Source organism: Myxine glutinosa, chromosome 1 (genome assembly GCF_964187855.1).
Source record: "Myxine glutinosa chromosome 1, kmMyxGlut1.1, whole genome shotgun sequence".
Taxonomy (NCBI): Eukaryota; Metazoa; Chordata; class Myxini; order Myxiniformes; family Myxinidae; genus Myxine; species Myxine glutinosa.
Genome location: NC_136261.1, coordinates 152651270 through 152675011, shown reverse-complemented (window position 1 = coordinate 152675011; position 23742 = coordinate 152651270). Strand labels below are relative to the sequence as shown.

Below are 23742 nucleotides of genomic sequence, written 5' to 3'. Positions count from 1 at the left end.
TACTAGAATATGCAGAACATGCTAAAGTCACTCAATAAAACAAGAAAATGTAGCAGAAAATTGGAAAGGACCAAGGGAAAAAAGGTAAAGGCAAGTGAACAGCAATGTAGTGTCAGGACCATGCAAATATTAACATTCGACATTAAAAAATACTAGAGGTAGAACAGATCCCCAAAAGAACAACAGATCCCCAAAAGAACAAATATTTTGACTGTTTTGACTTCATTTCAGGAAATTGACAAGCCCTTGAGCCACTATACTGGCTAAATCTGTTATTATTTTGATGGGTCGTGCATGCTTGCACACTTTACTTCATTAAGATGTCCAAAAGAGGGCCTTGCGAGGTTTCATGAATGCTGAACCTCCATTGGTAACCTCTATTTGGATCAAATAAAGGATTTACATGGAACTTGAATGCAAGAGGAGGCCATTATAGCACCATGAAGCTTGCACAATCATGCAAACATCTAAGTACTCCCCCCAAATCCCCATGGCTTCAAATACCTATCCAATTCAATGTTTAAATTATTCAACGACTCCACTGTCACTACCCTTGCAAGGAGACCATTATATGCATTGACCACTCTCTGATGGAAAGATCCCTGCCTTGCTAACAGATGAGCACTCCTCTTATTTACTGTTAAACTGTGGCCCCTTGTCCTGTCAGTGGCGAATCATCTCTTTAGATGTGCACAACTCGGGCTGTTTATCTCCCTACGTAAATTGCTGTTTAGACGTGCGATTAGCACGTCAACGATGTTTGTGTTTTGTGCATGTACAACGATGTTTTTGTCAGCGTTTAAGGGTTAGGTGTGTGTTAGCAAGATCCTCGCTTAAACACCTTTCGTAAATTAGGCCCCATGTGTTTTACACCATATGAAATGTAAAACAAGGAATGAAATGATGTGATTTTTTTTTTTTGTATACAAGATCGAGGCTCGTGAAAGAGCTAACATTAATCACAAAAAAAAAATGGACACGTAAAACATATAATAAGGGTAGACAATATGGGAAGAGAGGGGAAAGCACACAAGCACAACATTTGAGAGCAGGGACATCAGGAGATCTGTGGGAGGGAGAGGGCTTGGGGGGAGGAGGCATGGGAATGGGGGGGGAGGGGGAGGGGTGAGAAGTATAAAACACATGGACACTGCTAAGACTTCCAGGAAAGAAGTTGGTATTTCAGAAAAGTGGATCTCGGGTGAATTAATGGGGGTAGAAAAGATCAAGGTTTTGGATGGGGGAAGATAAGGGATGGGGGAAGATAAGAGATTTCATAAGTGAAGTCACATGCACTTGTTAATGAAGCAAACGCACCAGCATGCTCAATTAGAAGTATCAATAGCTGAATGAGTTCAAAACTGAAAGAAATGTGGAGATTGTGAACAAAACTCCTCGCAACAGAAGGTCGAGCAACAGAAGTAATAAAACAAAATCTCGTCTCTTTAGAACCTGGATGAAATGTTTGTGCTTTTTCTGATTCGCAAACTTTCCCTGTGAAAGCTATCTGCAAGAACACTCGTTGCACGTGCAAGGTGGTATAAAACTAACCTCTCTCTTGTCATCGATCATGTTCCAAGTGATCTGGAAATGCCGTAGGTCTGAGTAGCTCAGCAGCTGGTCTTCCTCAGTGGAATAGAAGAGGGAAAAGTTGTCCACAATGATGGCTGCAAGTTTACAATTTAGAGATTCAGGGTTAGTGATGAGGACAGCCATTTTAGGTTGGGGGTTCGGACAGACAGGGAATGATAGGGGGAAGAATTAGATGCTGGTGATGACAAATGCCATTATAAAGAATATTTAATAGTTTAATAATTGCGTCATAGGAAGCATATGCCAAGATAAGGGAAAAGAGGGTTTAATACTTGGGGTAATTAATAGAAGGGAATAGCAAACAAACCCATGCAGTGATCAACCAGAATAGCTGTATGGTAGCATCATAAATTGTAGAACTTCTTGCTCAAGATGCTTGGACTGGCATGAATGGCTATATAGGCCAATGCGGGACCCAGAGCATCGACCGCGAACATCACAGGTATATAGACGGATCCTTGCGGGGATCGAGGTTGGCAGTTTTTCCTTTCTTGTCTCTGCTGTCTCTCGGTGGCAAGCCTCCCACATTCAAAGTGGTCCAGGCCTTTGCGGCAAATGTTGAGCCGAGTTGACCTGTTCGTGGACTGACGTTCCCAGGGGACGACTGGAATGGCACAAGAATTAAGGAGTCCTTATAGCGCTTCCTTTGTCCACCACGTGACCGTTTACCTCAAATTTAAGTTGACCATAGAAAAAGCACTCTTGCGATTCTGTGGTAATCCACGCATGTGAAGTGTCCTGACCGGTGAAGCTGGGCTTACATCAGGAAATATTTGATTCCTTGGATGTGACAGCAGTCTAGGATTGAGGTGTTAGGTATTCTCTTTCACCAGGTTCTGCCAAGAATCTTACGAAGGCATCGCGTATGGAATTGTTCAAGGCGTTTGATATAGTGACGATCGGGTGCCCAAGATTCACATCCGTACAGGAGTGCCGCCAGACACTGATCTTGGTGTCCAGGCGAATGCCACGTTCATGCCAAAGGCGATGTGTCAACCTTCCGAATCACACACGTGCTTTACCGAATTTGATGTTACTTCGTCGTCAATCATTGCATTTTGAGGGAGGACAGCTCCAAGGTAGCAGAACTTATCTACAAATTTGAGTGGAGTGTCATCGATGGTAATGGATGGGACGGTATACACACCTCCTGGTCTCGGCTGAAGCATAGCCTTGGTCTTCTTGAGGCGAATCCTAAGGCCATAACGACGAGCAGATTGCGCAAAGCAGTTGACAATAAATTGAATATCTTCGAGATTATGACTGAAGAGTGCGGAGCCATTGGCAAAAAGTAGATCATGGAGCATGATGAAGGTGACACCCCTCATCCTTCAGACAGGCAGCAGCCACTTCCCAAGCTGGTCAAACACTTGGAATATATATATATGTATATATATAGATATATCTCCAAGTCTCTACACCCAACTTTGCCACCATGGCTTGCAGTGCACGAGGCAGTCCTAACGGTGGTACCTTTAGAAAGCATGAAGTGCTTTCTTTGCATATTTTTGTGCCTATGTCCACACCTGGCCTTGCCTATATAGTAGGTTTTACACAACACTGTTTTACAACAACCCTTATATTAGTCTGGAGGCACTTCCAGGAAATGTGACAGTAGGGGTACACTCATGTTACAAGCTGGCAACAATGTTTTTCTGAAAGCCCAGACCTCTAGGAACCCAAAAAGTCTTGTTGCCAGCTTGGGAAATGGTTTGGACCAGATTTGTGGCCATTTTTCAAAATGGCCGCCTACATTTTTGGTGTTTTCTAATATTTGAGCTCTAGAACTTATATCTGGCTGTCTTAAAGGTCTCTAGGGTTATGACCTTATAACATATAGTCATACAACAATCCTCACCCAAATTGGGGTGCATGGCATATCTATAAGTGGTTTTATTGAAGCAAAAAGGCAAAAATATGCCTGAAAAACGCCTTCATTTTGATTTTTCCAAATCACTAAATTGCATACTGTGAAGTTGTTCTTTGGTCAATTTCTTTCAAAATAGTTTTAAAATTTGCCCAGATCCCTCCTCTTCATTAGCAAATCTTCAGGAATATACCCAAGTTCTCAGAAAATATGTTTTATGCATGATCAGCTACCCCTACCCCCTAAATCACAAAACGTGCCAATTTTCAATATTTCCAGATTCCAACCAATATCATTGTTGTATGACTTTTTCTCATCATGATAGGTCCAAATTAACTTACTCTATGTGATTAGGTGTTAATAAAAATTGAATTTCACACTTTAGTGAAAATCCAAGATGGCTGCCAAATGGCCAATAAAATATAATATTTCACATTATGACGTTAAGTTAAGGTAATGCAGTCTACCATTTGATACCAACACATTTTTGAGACATAATATATTGCAATAATGATGCTTTCCTTTGTATCCTTCCTCAGGTCCTGCCCGAATCATCATTTTAACATAATTGTTGTGTTAACAATGTACTATAACATGCTTGTTGCATGTGCTGTAAATAGCTTTCAGTGTTGTGGTAGACATAGTCTTTGTCTCTTTCCAGATATGAATGAAGATGGAACCTGTAGCTGTGATAGGCGGGAGACGGAAGAGAGAATCAGTTGCACTGGACATCGACTGGAGCACATGCTTCATTTGCCAAGGCAACAGAAAAAATGAAAAGACAACCAAGCCCACAGATGTTGGTCTCGAACGCTTTAAAGACTGTGTGATTACGAGACAGAAATACCATGACCATGAGTACATCTCAACACTTGACGGAATACAGAGTATTGACCTTGATGATGAAAAAGAACACATAGTATGGCACAGGGGCTGTTATTCAAAGTTTACACATGCCAACCATATTGAGAGACTGAAAAATCGGCATGAAAAGGAAGCAAAGGACTCGTGTGACCAACCATCTACATGCATTCGCCCCTCTTCTAGAGCATCAGTTGCTTCAGTGTCCTGGGACAAATGTATTTTCTGTCAGGAGGATAAGGCAGGAAAGCAATTGAGGAATGTAGCCACTTTAGAGACCTCAGACAGAATACTAAATGATGCTCAAAAGAACAAGATTATGAGATGCCGGTTGGCAGGAATAAGTGACCTAATAGCTGCTGAAGGGAAGTACCACCTTCCTTGTTATGTAACCTTCAGGAGGAAGTCTGAGTCAACTGTGGTAGAAGAAGGCCCAGAATATCCACCAGATGTTTGTTTCAACAAAATGATCGAGGAGGTGGATGCTGGGCTGTCTGGAGGAGACATCTATACCATGAAAACCATCTGGCACCAATACTGTTACATGATGAGAAGAGACTTCAGTGTCTGTGTGGAGCAATGTGACCGACAGAGTTACAAAGCATTCAAGAACAAAGTCAAAAGGGTATTAGGAGATAGGGCAGATTTTGTACAGTCCATGAATCAACAGGATTCACTTCTAGTCTTCCCACTAATTCAAACAGGTATTGTTGTTCAGAACTTAGCAGAGATGGCAGATGAGCTAGAACAAAGTGAGATACAAGATTCTGATGAAACCTCCCAGCACATTCCATCTTTCTCAGCCGAAACAAAGGACAATGAACTCTTGAGTTGGCTTTACAGAGTGGCAGTCAAAATGAGAAATGACATCAAGACAATGCCAGGACACTCAGATATTGGAGACATCAATACTGAAAGTGCACAGAAGGTGGTTCCTGAAAGCCTTTACATTTTCCTACGCCTGCTGTGTGATTGTGACAGCATATTTGAAGATTCTGAAGGGACCTCCGAAGGTGATGATGATGGAGAAAGCAAAAGGATTTTGAGCATAGCACAGGACATAGTATGTTTGGCATCTGGTGGCAGAAAGCAGACACCAAAGCAACTAGGGCTAGCTCTCACTGTTCACCAAGCAACAAGGTCCAAGGACTTGGTGCAACTAATGCATGCTGCAGGACATGGTGTTAGTTATGAAACTGTAAGAAGAGCTGACACTGCCCTTGCAAACTCTGTCTTGGCCAGATATGTTGAGCAAAACAACACAATAATACCCCTGAATTTTGCACAAGCTACCTACCAAGGATACATCAGATATGCTAATGATAACATTGACATCATAGAGGAGACCCTTGACGGTCAAGGCTCCTTTCATGCCTCACAGTCTGCTGCCTTTCGAAGAAGCATACCTGGCGAAAAGACCATTGCACCTGATGTCAAGTCAAGCAGTAGCAGATCTGTAACTGTGCCAGAGCATTTCAATGAGATTCAACCTTCAGGCATGGGCACCCAGAAACCCGAAGCAACATTTCCAGTAGCTGTGAAAGCTGATTGGTATATGGAATCGGATGCCCAGGTTATCTCTGAGGCTATGGCCATAGATGTGTCATGGCTCCTTGCACGTCAGTCTCACACCGAGGACCAGCATGTTCCAGGCTGGACAGCATTTAACCAGCGTGTGTCTGATGTGAATCCAGCAAAGACTACAGTAGGGCCTATGCCGATAATCAATGAGCCTGCACATGAGTTTGACACCATCTGGACAGTGATTCAAAACTGCCAAAGGATGACTGAATCGTCCAATGCAATCGTCCAAGGAATCCCCAATCCAACAACATCCGGCTGGTACCTTGAGGACAACCAGCTGATGCCCCGTCTCATGACCAAGGAAGGGCTCACAGCAGAATGTGTCAAAATTGCGACGTGTGCATGTACCTCAAAGGCCCGTCCATGTCTAACTGGCAGGTGCAACTGTAGGAAAAATGGATTGCGGTGCACATTGGCATGCAAATGTGCAGACTTATGCAGGAACCCCCTCAATGACTCTGATAGTGATTAGACGACATGCATGGAAACTTGAGTATATTCCATAATGTCATATTGTTACTATGCTGGCTGTATTTGACGTAATGTAACTAGTCTTGCTTCAGCTCTGTTCCACCAATGTATTACTAGTCTATGATATGACTGTATCCCACATTCTGTCACTTATGTATGAATAGCCAGATTAGCTTGTTGGGTATGACTTTGTTAATTCAGTGCCAAATATTTGTTTAGTTTAAAGGTGCAAGCATTGCATTGACGTTTGTATTGTTTGGATCAGTGTAACATAATAATGTTTGCATTATGTATACAAGTTATGTATGTTTATTTTTGTTTTACATTAAATAATATAGCTTATATTTTACAATCTTCTATGTCTTCATTTATGTAAGTGCCTTGTTTGTCAGCTATGTTGGAACTAATATACTCCGCAAACAAGGCACTTCCAAATCCACACTACTTTCCTGAAATTCAAATGTTATAAAACATAAATTTTACATAAAGTCCCCCTCTAAAATAATACATCTTCAACTCATCAAGACTCTTTCACATACATGTGACCTATAGAATAGTAGTGCCTCATATATTTAGTATAAATGGAACATTTTAGAAGTGCCTCTGAATGAAATTGCAGTCTTATGGTCTCGCGCCACCAAATATTCTATGACCATTTGGCAGCCATCTTGGATTTTCACTAAAGTGTGAAATTCAATTTTTATTAACACCTAATCACATAGAGTAAGTTAATTTGGACCTATCATGATGAGAAAAAGTCATACAACAATGATATTGGTTGGAATCTGGAAATATTGAAAATTGGCACGTTTTGTGATTTAGGGGGTAGGGGTAGCTGATCATGCATAAAACATATTTTCTGAGAACTTGGGTATATTCCTGAAGATTTGCTAATGAAGAGGAGGGATCTGGGCAAATTTTAAAACTATTTTGAAAGAAATTGACCAAAGAACAACTTCACAGTATGCAATTTAGTGATTTGGAAAAATCAAAATGAAGGCGTTTTTCAGGCATATTTTTGCCTTTTTGCTTCAATAAAACCACTTATAGATATGCCATGCACCCCAATTTGGGTGAGGATTGTTGTATGACTATATGTTATAAGGTCATAACCCTAGAGACCTTTAAGACAGCCAGATATAAGTTCTAGAGCTCAAATATTAGAAAACACCAAAAATGTAGGCGGCCATTTTGAAAAATGGCCACAAATCTGGTCCGAACCATTTCCCAAGCTGGCAACAAGACTTTTTGGGTTCCTAGAGGTCTGGGCTTTCAGAAAAACATTGTTGCCAGCTTGTAACATGAGTGTACCCCTACCACCTTTTCTAGGCCACTTTTGGGGATATGCCTCCAGACTATATTGGGCACTCACTGTCTCTGTTGGAACCCATCTGTGGATCGGTCCCATCGGCCGATGGGTCTGACCCATCTGTGGATGCACGAGAAATGACAATGCAGACCCATCGGCCGATGGGTCTGCGCCATCTGCGGATGTGTTGTTCACCTTGAAGGAATGTGTATGCATCAATGGAATACCTCTGGCTACGGCTTCCCCTTCGCTCCCACCTCTTGTTCATATGTGTGTTGTACCGTCCACCAAACAGTGATGACTCCATCTACATCTCGCTGTCTGATGATATGGACCAACTTCTATCTACTCATCCCAACTCTCTCTTCCTCATATGTGGTGATTTCAACTGTCATCATGCCAGTTGGCTGGGTGTGGGTACCTCTCTCACCAGCCATGGCTCCTCAGCAAAGGACTTCTGCGACTCACTGGGACTGACACAATCTGTCAATTTCCCGACCCGGATCTCCGTCAACGGAACATCTTCTCTTCTGGACTTGGTTATGACTAACTTCCCTGAAAATGTCTGCTGCTCTTCTTCTGCTCCGATCGGATCATCTGATCATGTCCTTGTTAAAGTGGACATCTCTCTGACCATCCTCAGGGAGCCTGCTCAGCGTCGACGAGTCTGGCATTTCACTCAGGCCAACTGGCACGGTCTTCAAGCAGCCATCAATCATCTGGACTGGTCTCCCATCTCTACCACCTCTGACATCAACTCATCCTGGGAATTCTTCCAAAGTAAATTGCTCTCTCTCATGCACAGATTTATCCCATCTCGTCTTCAGTTGTCATACCCTTCCTCCCGTCCATGGTACACGGAATCTTGTGGTGAGGCTGTTGCCCAGAAACAACTTGCCTTCGTCTCCTGGAAAGCAAATCCAACGGAAGGAAATCTCATTTCCTTTCACAAAGCCCGAAACAAGTGTGTGTCCACCCTCAGGAGAGCCAGGAAACAATATCTCTCCGTTCTCAAGACCGAACTCTCTTATCTGTCTCCCTCTTCCAAATCCTGGTGGCGTCTGGTCAAATCCGTTTCTGGTGTTTGTTCCCCCTCCATCCCCTCCCTTACCTCAAACGGCTACACAGCTGACTCCGCACGTGAAAAAGCTGAATGCCTCAACTCTGTGTTTGCCTCTAAATCTTGTGTCCCAAACCCATCCCTCTCTGTACCCACCATACCCAGTCGTACCCTGCTGCTCCTGGACTCCGTGTCCTTTCCTCCTGACAAGGTGGAAAAGTTTCTGTCAACCCTCGACTCTGATTCTGCAACTGGACCCGACGGCATCAGCCCACGGGTCCTAAAATCCTGCTCTGCTGCTCTATCTCACCCTCTCTCTGTTCTCTTCACCCTCTCTTTTGCTCAAGGTCAACTGCCATCTGCTTGGAAATCAGCCAACATCACCGCTTTGCACAAAAAAGGTGCAAAAACAGATCCTAGCAACTACAGACCAATCAGCCTTCTCCCAATTATCAGCAAAGTCATGGAATCCATCATTGCTTCTGATATGAAATCTTTCCTCTTCTCCAATGGCTTGATCTCTGATCATCAATTTGGTTTCAGACCAGGTCACTCTACTCTGGACATGCTGCTTCTGCTGTCTCAACAATGGATGGAGGTCCTCAATGCCAAACAGGAAATTAGAGCTGTCTCCCTCGACATATCACGTGCCTTCGACACGGTCTGGCACCCCGCTCTGCTCACCAAACTCTCCTCCTTTGGTATCCATGGAAATCTCCACGCATGGCTGGCGGACTTCCTCTCTAGTCGTCGTCAACGTGTGGCCCTGAATGGGTTTCTCTCATCTCCTCTTCCTGTTCAGGCTGGAGTTCCCCAAGGCAGTGTTCTGGGCCCCGTGCTTTTTCTGGTCTTCATCAATGATCTCTCTGACTCTCTCGAAAATCCTCTCTATCTCTTTGCTGATGACTCCACTCTCTGCCGCTCCATTCCTCTTCCCTCAGATCGGCAGTCTGCTGCCTCCTCACTCTCTGAAGACCTGGACAAAATCACAGACTGGTCAAACAAGTGGAACATGTCTTTCAATCCTGACAAATCTCACACTCTTACTATGTCTCTCCGAAAAGATCGACTGGACAACCCTCCCATCTACTTTCTCAACAATCCTCTCCAAGAAGTTCTGTCGCTCAAGATTTTGGGTCTCACTATCTGCCATGATCTTTCTTGGGAAAACCACATTTCCAAGCTGGCCTCCAAAGCCAGTCGCCGACTGGGCATCCTCCGTCGTGCGAAGTCCTTCCTCGGCACACCTGAGCTCCTCACCACATACAAGGCTTTCATCCGCAGCTCAATGGAATACTGTTCTCCCCTATGGGCCGGTGCTCCTGCCTCACACCTAGCTCGGCTTCACGCTGTTGAAACCAAAGCTTTCAGAATTATTGGAATCTCCCGCGATGAAGCTATCTCTGAGGGCCTTTCACTCACTCACCGCAGGCAGGTAGGTGGTCTTTCTGTCTTCTACCGACTCCTCTCCGGCCTTGCACCCCCAGCTCTCTCTGTGCTCTGTCCCCCAAATATTCCTACAGGTCGCACAAGATCTGCCAGCAACCCTCTGATGGTTAAACTGCCGAAATCTCGGCTCTCCGCTCACCTTCACTCTTTCATTCCTCTTTTCTCCCGCCTCTGGAACAAACTCCCTCACTCCCTTCAATCCCACTCCTCCCTCCAGGTCTTTAAAACAGCTGTTCACCACCATCTCTTATCTTCCCCCATCCAAAACCTTGATCTTTTCTACCCCCGCTAATTCACCCCAGATCCACCTTGTTTGAAATTCCAACTTCTTTCCTGGAAGTCCTGGCAGTGTCCATAAGTTTTATACCTCTCCCACTGCCCCCTTCCCACGCCCCCCCCCCCAAAGCCCTCGCCCTCTCTCAGATCTCTCGATGTCTCCATGTCTCTCGGTCCCTGCTCTCAAATGTCATGTTTGTGTCCTTCCCCCTCTCTCCCCATCTTGTCTACCGCTCCCTATGTTATATGTTTTATGTGTCGGTTTGTCTTTCTGTGTGATTAATGTTCGCTCTTTCACGAGCCTCGATATTGTATACAAAAAAAAAAAAAAAAAAAAAAAAAAAAAAAAAAACGGTTATCGACAAACCACATGTCACGGACTGTTTTATAAACATTTATGACATCAATTGCTTATTTTTAGGTTCAAATAAACATACTCATCCACCATTGATGCATACACATTCCTTCAAGGTGAACAACACATCCGCAGATGGCGCAGACCCATCGGCCGATGGGACCGATCCACAGATGGGTTCCAACATCTCCTCTAGTGCACGTCTGACAAGACAACTTACTTTTAGACAAATAGCTATACAAGAGTAAATCTAACCGGCTCCGACATACGGACCAAGCTACTCTTAAGACAATCTAGCTGTGAACCACCCAACCCTCCCTTACTCCCCACCCCCCCCCCCCCACCCCCCCCCCCTACTCCCCACCCCCCCCACCCCCCTCTACTCCCCTCTATGTAACAGTATATTATTAATAGTTGGAAAAACAATCTCAAATTTTGAGTTCGAGAATGACCTTTCTGTAAGAAACATTTTTAGAAAATAAATTACCAAGGAGGACAGGATTGGAGGTAAGGCAGAAGCAGGTGGTGCAACTCATGGATTGATTGGCTATGACTGTGCAACTCACCCACGAGCAAGTTGAGCATGATGTAGGCGATGATAACATAGAAAGAGCAGAAGTATATCAAAGCACCAGCATCGTGACCACAGTCGGTCTGCCAATAATTCCGGTCATCTGGAATGCAGAATGGTGGCTGTACCTGCAGGTGTGGAAATAATACATGAACTAAGTTTATGGCCGGGTGATGAACATGGTATATTGGGTTGCAAGACAACTGGAAAGATTGTGTCATCATTTCATTCGTGCCCCCTCAAAGTATCTTTTACTTTCGTGCACAAGTGCCACCATCCTGTTGGTGGAATTATACTGACCACATTAATATGTGAGGTTTTCAAAAGAAATGCAATGTTAAAGGCAATGGAAATACTGGGACTATTTCAACGTAATGAAGTCAAATGGGAGATATTGCTATGAACAGATACAGTGTTAAGAATGATGTGATTCTTCACATTAAGGAAAGTTTTTAGTGAACATTTGGCAATAATTTTGAAGGATCGCAGCTGAATTTTTTCCGGCAAGCTGCCTTATGTGTCTACGCGGCCTTGCTGAGGATCCCTGGTTGGAGTCCACACCAGTCATGTGGACACACACGTTGTTGTTGTTGTTGTTGTTGTTGTTGTTGTTGTTGTTGTATAGCCCTGGACAGTTCTCTCGAACAGGCCCGCGACATAGAGACAGCCAATCAATCTCCCAGGTGCGACCCAGTGATCCCCCACATTCATGATGGTGTCCACCCGCCTTTGTAAAGCCAGGGCCACGAGAGAGAGGTTTGGCGGGGGGGGGGGAGGAAGGGAGGGAAGAGGCAGACAGACAAGAGGGAGTGGGCCGGTCTATGGGGACAGATCAGCATTCTGACCATGGCCACACTGTCCTGTTGAATCCGGGCAGCAGGGAAGAGTAGTGACGATTTGGTACAACCACCACAAGAGGTATCCCCAATAGTTGCACACACATGTTGTGAGCTTTGCAAAATAATCTCGGTTTGCCCCTTGTTGCGTCAGCCTTCCATGTTGATAAAGAAAGCAGATTGATTGCTACTGCATCACCATAGGATTCAGTACATTAAGGTCGAGAGAATATATATGATAGCCTAAGATGAGACCGGATAAACATGCATGTGTACAAGAGAGAGCAGACTTTTATGAAAGCTTTCCCAGGCAGAGTCAATATTAGAGAAGCAGAGATGGAAGACGAATCCTTTTGTGAGAGGACAGATTGCAGTACCTGCCAGTTGGCCTGAGCATCTCTATAAAAGCAAGCTCTCTAACAGAGAGATTTGGACTTTCACAAGAACATGGTCAGTGGGGTTAAGAGAGGCTTTAGAAGGAGGTTAAGAAAATGAAAAAAGAGGAAAAAAAGAAAAAGAGGAAAAAAATTAAGAAAAGAAAGAAAAAGAGGAAAGAGGAATGAGGTTAAGAGAGGTTGGATGGAAAGTTAGTCAACACCATGATCAGGAGGGAGGATGTACGAGTATCAATAGCTGAGATACTGATTGGGAAGTTCACAGATTGTGTCGGATGCATCATGAAGTAACAGAAAATCTTATGTCCAATTCCATGGCTGGTTGTTATAGTGCCCATTTCCGGCCAACTAGACTGAAGGCAGTTGAAATCGCTATAGATGAGGAAGAGTTTGGGTGGGTGGCTACTAACTGCTGTATGTGGAGTAATGGTCACTAGATAGATACTGTACCCTCCTCAGGACCACACATGGTGGTATAACACACATACATCATAATGTTTTATCTACCACAACCAAAATCTTCTGTTTGTGGTTTGAGACTCTTCTGCAGAAGCAATGACTCTCAGAAACTCAAATAAGAGCATTTAATCTATAGACCTGGAACATCAGAGCCAAATAGTTTGAATGAGACGTTTACCTTCTGTTAATACCAACACTCATTCCCTGTCCTTTTTTTCTTCATCTTTTCAATCCATTTCCCTTTTCTTCTTCTTCCTATTCGTCTTTACCCTTCGACCTATACATCACTCATGACACACCCTTACCAATACGTCATGACGCTCATACCTCGGTATAATAGATACTGCTCAGTGCAAACTTGCAGTACATACTGTAGATGGTGAGGTCATTGGTGACATCATCCAACCTATATCAACCTCTTCCCATCACCTGTCTCTCTTTTGCTCCAACTTATTCTTATGTTTTCAATATGATGAACACCACATTTGAGTCGTAAGGAGGATTTTGAACACCATTGTAAGAAACAATTGCAGATGTATGATGGTAATGAATCCTACCTCTGAACACTTATTTTGCAACAAATACCTTCCTGGATCAATGAATAAACATGGACTATTTGGTTGCAAATCTAATTTGTGGTTAAGTGTGTTGTATATTGCGTGAAAGATTTATCTCTCTTTTACTCTTCATTTCTCTCTTTCTTTTTATGTGTGTCCACGGAGAGGTGAACTGTTGCAAATTGTTTTTGTAAAGTTTACCTGACTATGTCTGGGTGGGTTTGAGGGTAGAGGAGTAGCAGCCAAAACCCAAGTCCTATCCACGTTCCTCCTGATGACTCCATCTTGGCTTATTCTGATTCCTCCTGATGACTCCATCTTGGCCTATTGTGGTTCATCCTGATGATGCCATCTTGGCCTATTGTGGTTCCTCCTAATGACTCCATCTTGGCCTATTCTAATTCCTCCTGATGACTCCATATTGGTCTATCTATTCTGATTCCTCCTGATGACTCCATCTTGGCCTATTCTGGTTTCTCCTGATGACTCCACCTTGGCCTATTCTGGTTCATCTTGATGACTTCATCTTGGCCTGTTGTGGTTCCACCTGATGACTCCATCTTGGCCTATTCTGGTTCCACCTGATGACTCCATCTTGGCGTATTCTGGTTCCTCTTGAAGACTCCATTTTGGCCTATTCTGGTTTCTCCTGATGACTCCACCTTGGTCTATTCTGGTTCATCTTGATGACTCCACCTTGGTCTATTCTGGTTCATCTTGATGACTTCATCTTGGCCTATTCTGGTTCCTCCTGTTGTCTCCATGTTGGCCGATTCTGGTTCCTCCTGATGGCTCCGTCTTGGCCTAATCTGGTTTCTCTCGATGACTCCATCTTGGCCTATTCTGGTTCGTCTTTATGACTCCATCTTGGCCTATTCTGGTTCTTCCTGATGACCCCATCTTGGCCTATTCTGGCTCCTCTTGATGAGTCCATGTTGGTCTATTCTCATTCATCCTGATGATTCCATCTTGGCCTATTGTGGTTCCTCCTGATGCCTCCATCTTGGCCTATTCTGGTTCCTCCTGATGTCTCCATCTTGGCCTATTCTGGCTCCTCTTGATGACTCCATGTTGGCCTATTCTGATTCATCCTGATGACTCCATCTTGGCCTATTCTGGTTCGTCTTGATGACTCCATCTTGGCCTATTGTGGTTGCTCCTGATGACTCCACCTTGGCCTATTCTGGTTCATCTTGATGACTCCATATTGGCCTATTCTGGTTACCCCTGATGACTCCATCTTGGCCTATCCAGGTACCTCCTGATAACTCCAATGCAGTATTTGGTTTTTTTATTTGATTAATCTTAGGCACAACTTGCTGGCAGACATGGAGCATACATTCTCACCAACCAAGCCACTTTATAAAGTCAGAGCCCCCCCCGCCCCCCCAAAAAGGATAAATGATTTCTGCTCAAATGGCTTCAGGAAAAATCACCCTTTGCTGGGGGAGGTGATTGGAAGATGTATTGCACCGGCTGGAGGCTACATAGAAGAGGATTAACATCTGTGCTGAGTTTTGCTGGCTCAGGACCGTTCCTTCATGATGAAACGGAAAAAAACATTTTGATCACCATCATACTTATCAATAAACACCCAAAGCACACCATGCAGTCGTGCATGATCTTGTTCCAATCTTCACCAGTGACGATGCGGAATAAGAGTGCAATGGCCTTTCCTGCAGAGCTAAAGTTGGCGTGTCTGTACCAAGGAAGGGAAGGAAAGAAGCAAATTAAACTGTTAATACAAGAGCAGGTTTTGCTGAGGCAGATTGTATAGATAATCACTCAAGGGGGTGGCATGGAGAAAAGAGAGGGAGATAGTGAGTGCGGGAGGGCAGAAAGAGAGAGAGAGAGAGAGAGCGAGCGGGAGGGCGGAAACTTACTGACTGAATACACATCTGACGTTCGTGAGGCCCGAGCCAAGATCTACTGTAATCTATGTACCCCACAGAGGATAATAACAAAACCTTTCCTGACGCTCCTCTTCAGAGTGGGTGCACTAGATGCCTGAAACCACAGCCAGCTGTCCGTCTGATTTGTAATTGATATTGAAATTGTATTAAAAAAATTCCGAGCAACAATGAAATTCTCCAGCATGTAGACACATTTCTAAAAAAGGTAAAGAAACAAGTAATAAAATAAAAAACTTTTTATAAATATGAAGGGGTATGAAGACGTTACTCCAAAAGGTATGTCAACAAGGTAGGGATGATCACAAGAAATGATGTATGAGTGTTCGATATATCTCTCCACACACACACACACACACACACACACACACACACACACACACACACACACACACACACACCCACACCCGGATGGGTAAACAGATGGACAGACGCTTCTCCTTTTAGTAATAGATACACGTGTTAGAAAGGTATAAATTGTTTGGCAGTAAATGTTTTTTTTGCTTTACCCAAAATACTGGCCTGTGGCATTGATTGGAGGGGAGCAGCATTTATTTGTGGTAGGGTTGAGGGGTTATTGGAGGAGGAGGGGCATTAATTTTTTAAATCTGCAAGTATCACAAGGCACGTGACATCGATGCCGCTCTATACCATCAATACTTGGAAACGAAACAAATACATCGTATGAGACACACATCCGATTTTGAAACTTTTCCCCCCTTGCTTTGCTTTTACCCATTGCTCATATTTTCAGAAAATAGAACAAAAAAAAGTGTTATTTCATGGTCTCCGTCCATCAGTCCGTCCGTCCATCAGTCCGTCCGTCCATCAGTCAGATGTCAGTCAGTCAGTCAGTCCGTAAACACTTGAAACTACTTCTCCGAAATCGCTGAAGGGATTGTGACCAAACTTGGCACACATGCTATTTGTTATGTTGTGACTAAAGTTTGTTCACGGCATTAAAAAAAAATCGGGGTCTAAGGGGGTTTGCCGGGGGACAAAGTGGATCCAGGCTTAACCCCCCAAAATAGGAATTTGCTTTTTCCTCTGAAACTACACACAATATTTCGATGAAACTTGACCACAACCTTCATCACCCATGATGTACCGAAGTTTGTTCACGGCACTAAGAAAATCGAAGTCTCGAGGGTCTACAGGGGGTCAAAGTGGGTCCAGGTTTGACCCCCCCAAAATAGGTATTTGTTTTCTTCTCTGAAACTACACACAATTTCGATGAAACTTCGCCATATCCTTCATCACCCATGATGTACCAATGTTTGTTCAAGGCATTCGAAAAATTGGGGTCTGATGAGGTATACAGGGTTGGGGGTTGCCCCCCAAAATAGGTATTTTTTGTTTGTTTGTTTAAAGTCTAAAAGTTTAAAGTAAAGTTTGAAGTAAAGTTGTTTGTTTAAAGTTTAAAGTTGTTGCTTCTGCTGTCTAAACAATGGATGGAGGTCCTCAATGCCAAACAGGAAATCAAAGCTGTCTCCCTTGACATATCACGTGCCTTCGATATGGTCTGGCACTCCGCTCTGCTCACCAAACTCTCCTCCTATGGTATCCATGGAAATCTCCACACATGGCTTGCGGAATTCATCTCTGGTCGTAGTCTCGTCCTGAATGGATTTCTCTCATCTCCGCTTCCTGTTCTGGCTGGAGTTCCCCAAGGTAGTATTCTGGGCACTGTGCTTTTTCTGATCTTCATCAATGATCTCTCCGACTCTCTGGAAAATCCTATCTATCTCTTTGCTGATGATTCCACTCTCTGCCGCTCCATTCCTCATCCCTCAGATCGGCAGTCTGTAGCCTCCTCACTCTCTGCAGACCTGGACAAAATCACTGACTGGTCAAACAAGTGGAAGATGTCTTTCAATCCTGACAAATCTCACACTCTTACTATGTCTCTCCGAAAAGAGACTCACACTCTTACAATGTCTCTCCGAAAGGACCGACTGGACAACCCTCCCATCTACTTTCTCAACAATCCTCTCCAAGAAGTTCTGTCGCTCAAGCTTTTGGGTCTCACTATCTGCCATGATCTTTCTTGGGAAAACCACATTTCCAAGCTGGCCTCCAAAGCCAGTCGCCGACTGGGCATCCTCCGTCGTATGAAGTCCTTCCTTGGCACACCTGAGCTCCTCACCACATACAAGGCTTTCATCCGCAGCTCAATGGAATACTGTTCCCCCCTCTGGGCCGGTGCTCCTGCCTCACACCTAGCTCGGCTTCACGCTGTTGAAACCAAAGCTTTCAGAATCATTGAAATCTCCTGCGATGAAACTAACTCAGAGGGCCTTTCACTCACTCACCGCAGGCAGGTTGCTGGTCTTTCTGTCTTCTACCGACTCCTCTCCGGCCTTGCTCCCCCAGCTCTCTCTGTGCTCTGTCCCCCTAATATTCCTACAGGTTGCACAAGATTTGCCAGCAACCCTCTTATGGTTAAATTGCCAAAAAATAGGCTCTCTGCTCACCTTCACTCTTTCATTCCCCTTTTCTTATCTCCCGCCTCTGGAACAAACTCCCTCACTCCCTTCAATCCCACTCCTCCCTCCAGGTCTTTAAAACAGCTGTTCACCACCATCTCATATCTTCTCCCATCCAAAACCTTGATATTTTCTACCCCCGCTAATTCACCCCAGATACACTTTTTTGAAATTCCAACTTCTTTCCTGGAAGTCCTTGCAGTGTCCATTTGTTTTATACCTCTCCCACCTCCCCCCAAGTCCTCTCGCTCCCACAGTTCTCTCGATGTCCTTGCTTTCAAATGTTGTGTTTGTCTCCTTCCCCCTCTCTCCCCATCTTGTCTACCGCTCCTCTTATTTTGTGTTTTATGTGTCGGTTTGACTTTTTGTGTAATTAATGTGAGCTCTTTCACGAGCCTCGATCTTGTATACAAAAAAAAAAAAAGAAGTCTTATGATTATGGTTGCATGATTCCACATGCTGCGCTGTTTTCTAGCAACCATTGCAATTGGTTTAAAATACCTTTAGTCAGTGTAGTATACTGTTTATTCGACCAGGTGAGCGCCAGGGGTTTTGCCCCTATGTTTTATTTAAACGAACACACCAAACCTCAGATAAAAACTAAACATGAATGCTTTTGAGAACTTTTGATGAATACATCGTACGAGACTTCTCTACACGTGCAATATATTACTATGTACACGAATGCAATGTGTCTACACACCTGTTAATATTTTCGCCATACTTGACGGTACCAAATAGTACGACGCCTGCAAAGGCGTAACAAAGCAGCAACAGGAACATCCCAGCGATGATGAAGAAGCTCTTGTACATACTCACCACCACCGTTAGCAGCAACATCTTCAGTGTGGCCTGACACATACCCATTGGAGAGGACTTAGGATCAACTTACAAAAACAGAGGATTCTCATCTCTCAAATACATGAAATGATAACAATAAACTATCATTTATAATTGGGAATGGGGTGGGGTAGACAGAAGGGACAATCTGGCTCTGTAAAACTCTGGCATTGTAATGTAGCAATAACGACAAACAATTGCCATTACTTGTAATAATAATAAACATGTATCGTAACTAAACAACAGTCTTCACCTTGTTTTTGTTGAATGCAACTTACATGCTTTCCACAAATGGAAAAGAATCTAAACACAATAATACAGGCTCCCATCATGTAGCTGTACTCATTCTGAAAAACAAACACGCACACGGTAAGGCACAGCTATGAGTTGCCCGATCAGATTCGTACAGGGGGGTGGTTTGATGCTGTTAAGTAAGCAGACAAGGTGGAACATACTAACAGGCAGGTGAGACCGAGTATGGATGAGCGAGTGAGACCTGCAGTGAAAAATAAGTCATGACCCAGACTAAACCCAATCCGGTGACCAGCAGGTCATATCGATTCCTCCGGCTTTGCCAAAATCCTCCAGGAGACATAGCAATGCATTTCATGGTGACCTGTACACACACGCACGTAAACACACGTTCTGTCATGTCTGGTCTTCACAAATCTAATTTATTTAACAGTAACATCTAGTGTGTGTGTGTGTGTGTGTGTGTGTGTGTGTGTGTGTGTGTGTGTGTGTGTCAAATAAACGCAGTTGAAATGGAGAGAGAGATAGAAAAAGGCACCTCGGGAAGAGGAGTGTGGAAAGACCTGAAAGAGAATTCAGCGAGGAAGAGCTGGTGTTCGACCGGTTAAACCGACAACAACCAGGAAACAGGATGGCCATCTTGCACGAGCTCAAATGAGACATTAGCAAAGGCACAACTATTTCAAAGCAGTGTTGAACACCAGGAGCACCTAATATGAATGTGCTCTTCAGTTCGCTCGCCCATGCCCAGTAAGAGATGGGCAAATGTGAACCAGCCACTCAAGAGGAACTTCCAGAAGCATTGAAGTCCCTGAGAGGACAGAGAGCTGGAGGTCAAAACGGCATCCTGCCTGAGATGGTGAAGTATTGTGCAGGCTTGACAGATTACGTCTTAGACTTGTTTAAGGAAGGGTGGAATTATGAAAGAGTCCCAAAGGAGTGGAGAGATGTAGTGCTAATGTTGGAACCCATCTGTGGATCGGTCCCATCGGCCGATGGGTCTGCATTGTCATTTCTCGTGCATCCACAGATGGGTCGCCAAACGGGTCAGACCCATCGGCCGATGGGACCGATCCACAGATGGGTTCCAACACTAATACCAACACTAAAGAATGGAGATCTCACGCAGTGTCATAACTGGCATGGATGAAGTTTACTTTATGTGACAGGGAACCTATTTCCCAAGATAATCCAAAAAAGGTTACAAAAGGTGGTTGAGGAAGTTCTTTCACCTCCCAGTGTGGGTTCCGCAGGGGAAGAGATTGCGTCGATATGATATCTTGTGTACGACAGGTAGTGGAGAAGGCCAGGGAACATAATAATATGATCTACAATCTACATGCTGTTTGTGGATCTGAGGAAAGCGTACGATTCAGTTCCTCGACAGCCGACAGGGGCTTTGGTGGGCACTATAAAAGTATGATATTCCTCCTGTGATTGGGAATCTCATACAATCTATGCATGATGGAATGAAAACAGAAGTTCATGTTTATGGGAATGTGACCCCAGAGATTGAAGTGGAAAATAGTCTGCGACAGAGATGCACCATTGCCCCAACATTATTCAGTCTGATAAAGTGGCTACAGAATTGGCAATCCTCTGGGGTGGATGTACAAATGTGGTGGCAAACTTGTGGGGGGTGAGGGGGGGAAGACCAGAAGACCATCTCTGATGACATTGACTGAGCCACCGTCCGCAGATGATGCAACTGCAGTATGCACAACCAGAGGGGCAACTATCGGGGACAATGCAAGTTGGGGGACAAAACTTCCCCATTCTTCCCTACGGATTTGTCAGGGCAGAGTGGTACCCATTCTGATAAAAGCTGATCAGTCCCCATAAAAAAGTGATAAAGCTTGAAGTGTTAATGTGAGAAATTTCTCTTTACGACATTAAAATATATATATACACAGTCACGTGAAAAAGTAAGTACACCCCATGTAAAGTTTTGACTTTTTCAACATATTTCAACATACAGCTATTTGATCTTCATTTCAACAATATTGATAGATAAAGGTGATATAATATAACAAATATCATGAAACATTTACATTTTGTAGTCCATTGTATAATTTAAATAAACATAAATGCAAATTTCGCATGTGGAAAAAGTAAGTACACCCCTACATTTATCACTACTTCAAATACCTAAAATTAGAATCAGGTGCACCAGCTCAGGTGCAAATGATTAGAACATCGTTAGAGAGGATCTTGGAGGAACCTGTCTTATTTCAACCTCAGACATTTAGTTTGGTTTGCTCTTTGCTGTTGAAGTGTGCGGCGTCACCATGCCTAGTTCAAAAGAGCTCTGAGGCCTTCAGAAAGAAGGTTATAGATGCCTACAAGTCTGGGAAGGGATTTAAAAAGATCTCCAAACAATTTGAAATCAATCATTCGACTGTCTGGAAGATCATCTACAAGTGGAGAAGATTCCAAACAACTGCCAACTTGTTCAGGCCAGGCCACCCCAGCAAGTTCAGCCTGAGAGCAGACCGCAAGATGCTGAAAGAAGTCTCTAAGAACCCCAGAATGTCATCATGGGACCTACACGTAGCTCTTGCTACTGTTGATGTCAAAGTGCACGAGTCTACCATTAGAAAGAGGCTGCACAAATTTGATCTACATGGGAGGTGTGCCAGGAGGAAACCTTTGCTGTCCAGAAAGAACATCAGGGCAAGACTAAAGTTTGCCAATGAACACCTAGGCAAAGACAAGCACTTCTGGAACAATGTGCTCTGGACAGATGAGTCAAAAGAAGGGCTATTTGGCCACAGCACCAGAAGATATGTTTGGCGAAAACCCAAGACAGCATTTGACCACAAGAACCTGATACCCACTGTAAAGCATGGTGGTGGAAATATTATGGTTTGGGGCAGCTTTGCTGCATCAGGGCCTGGGCAGCTCATCATCATAGAATCCAATATGAATTCTTCATTGTACCAGAGGGTGCCTGAGGATAATGTGAGGATATCTGTCGGAAAGTTGAAGCTCAACCGAAGGTGGACCTTGCAACATGACAATGACCCTAAACATACCGGTAAATCCACCAAGAATGGCTGAAAAGAAAGAAATGGAGGGTTCTGGAATGGCCAAGTCAAAGCCCAGATCTAAATCCCATCGAGATGTTGTGGGGGGATTTGAAACGAGCTGTGCATGCAAGAAACCCCTCAAACATCACACAGCTGAAAGAATTCTGCATGGAGGAGTGGGCAAAAATTTCTCGCAGTCGATGTCAGAGACTGGTAGACAGTTATAAGAAACGCCTACTTGAGGTTGTTTCTGCCAAAGGGGGCAATACCACCTATTAGAGCCAAGGGTGTACTTACTTTTTCCACATGCGAAATTTGCATTTATGGTTATTTAAATCATACAATGGACTACAAAATGTAAATGTTTCATGATATTTGTTATATTATATCACCTTTATCTATCAATATTGTTGAAATGAAGATCAAATAGCTGTATGTTGAAATATGTTGAAAAAGTCAAAACTTTACATGGGGTGTACTTACTTTTTCATGTGGCCGTATATTATGTACATACATACACACATGGGCTAAAACAATCTCTATGATTGCCACTTTGAGTCAACATCACATTTACAAGTATGATATTACTTGCAATGTCAAAAAGTAATCACATTACTTTAAACAAGTTTTCCCAGTCTGAATAAGTTAACTTCCTGCATTTGATCATCTAATTACCCGAGCCAGAGGAGAGGGTATTGCATTTGAGTCTGTCTGTCTGTCTGTCTGTTTGCCCGCGCAGAACAAATATGATTTTCTCTGCAACTGTTGGTCCGATTGACAGGAAATTTTCACCATAGGTGCACCCCCTCCTGTATAATTTTTAAATAATTATGACGTAATAGATCACGCACCATCTTGGAAAAAACGAAAAACTTTGCACCTCTATATCTCCGAAAGCGCTGTGTAGAAAAAATTGAGACATGGCTCATTGTAAAGAACTCTCCATGTGGAATAAAATATGTTAATGATGATGTCATAGGTGCTCCATTATGATATCACAATTCAACAAGTACAAAACTTCATCCGATCAAGATGAAATATCTTCAGTGTCATCTAGATATAAATTGGTGGAGGAAAAAAATTGATGACGTCATCAGTCACGTGGTTCAGTCGCCATATTTGTTTTAACACAAAAGCCTGAGAAACCACCAAAAACACATCCTGGTGAGGGTCTGTGATCTCTGATTGCTCTTTCTTGTTGTTTAATGCACTTCAGAAATGGTACAACTGTACCAAAGATTAACGATCTGTTGAATAATTTGCTTTCATCATTCACCATCAAACCAAGTCATGCGATCATTGGGTTCTCAAGGGGGTGGCGTTGCAAGAGACATCTCTTTTTTTTTGTATACAAGATCGACGCTCGTGAAAGAGCGAACATTAATCACACAGAAAGACAAACCGACACATAAAACATATAACATCGGGAGCGGTAGACAAGATGGGGAGAGAGGGGGAAGGACACAAACACAACATTTGAGAGCAGGGAGAGCAGGGACATGGAGACATCGAGAGATCTGAGAGAGGGCGAGGGCTTTGGGGCGGGGCATGGGAAGGGGGGGGGGGGGGGGATGGGAGAGGT

General features: G+C 43.7%; 1 protein-coding gene across 1 annotated transcript in view; it reads right to left on the bottom strand.

The window, feature by feature from the left end:
* The window catches only part of NALCN (sodium leak channel, non-selective), a 259747-nt gene that overhangs the window by 31721 nt on the left and 204284 nt on the right, over nucleotides 1-23742 (bottom strand). The window contains exons 33-38 of the mRNA XM_078778655.1: nucleotides 19376-19495; nucleotides 19158-19226; nucleotides 18743-18891; nucleotides 15249-15342; nucleotides 11392-11524; nucleotides 1552-1667 (exon numbers count right to left, since the gene is read on the bottom strand). Of these exons, the coding sequence (XP_078634781.1) occupies nucleotides 1552-1667; nucleotides 11392-11524; nucleotides 15249-15342; nucleotides 18743-18891; nucleotides 19158-19226; nucleotides 19376-19495 (681 nt within the window). The remainder of the gene's footprint in view (nucleotides 1-1551; nucleotides 1668-11391; nucleotides 11525-15248; nucleotides 15343-18742; nucleotides 18892-19157; nucleotides 19227-19375; nucleotides 19496-23742) is intronic.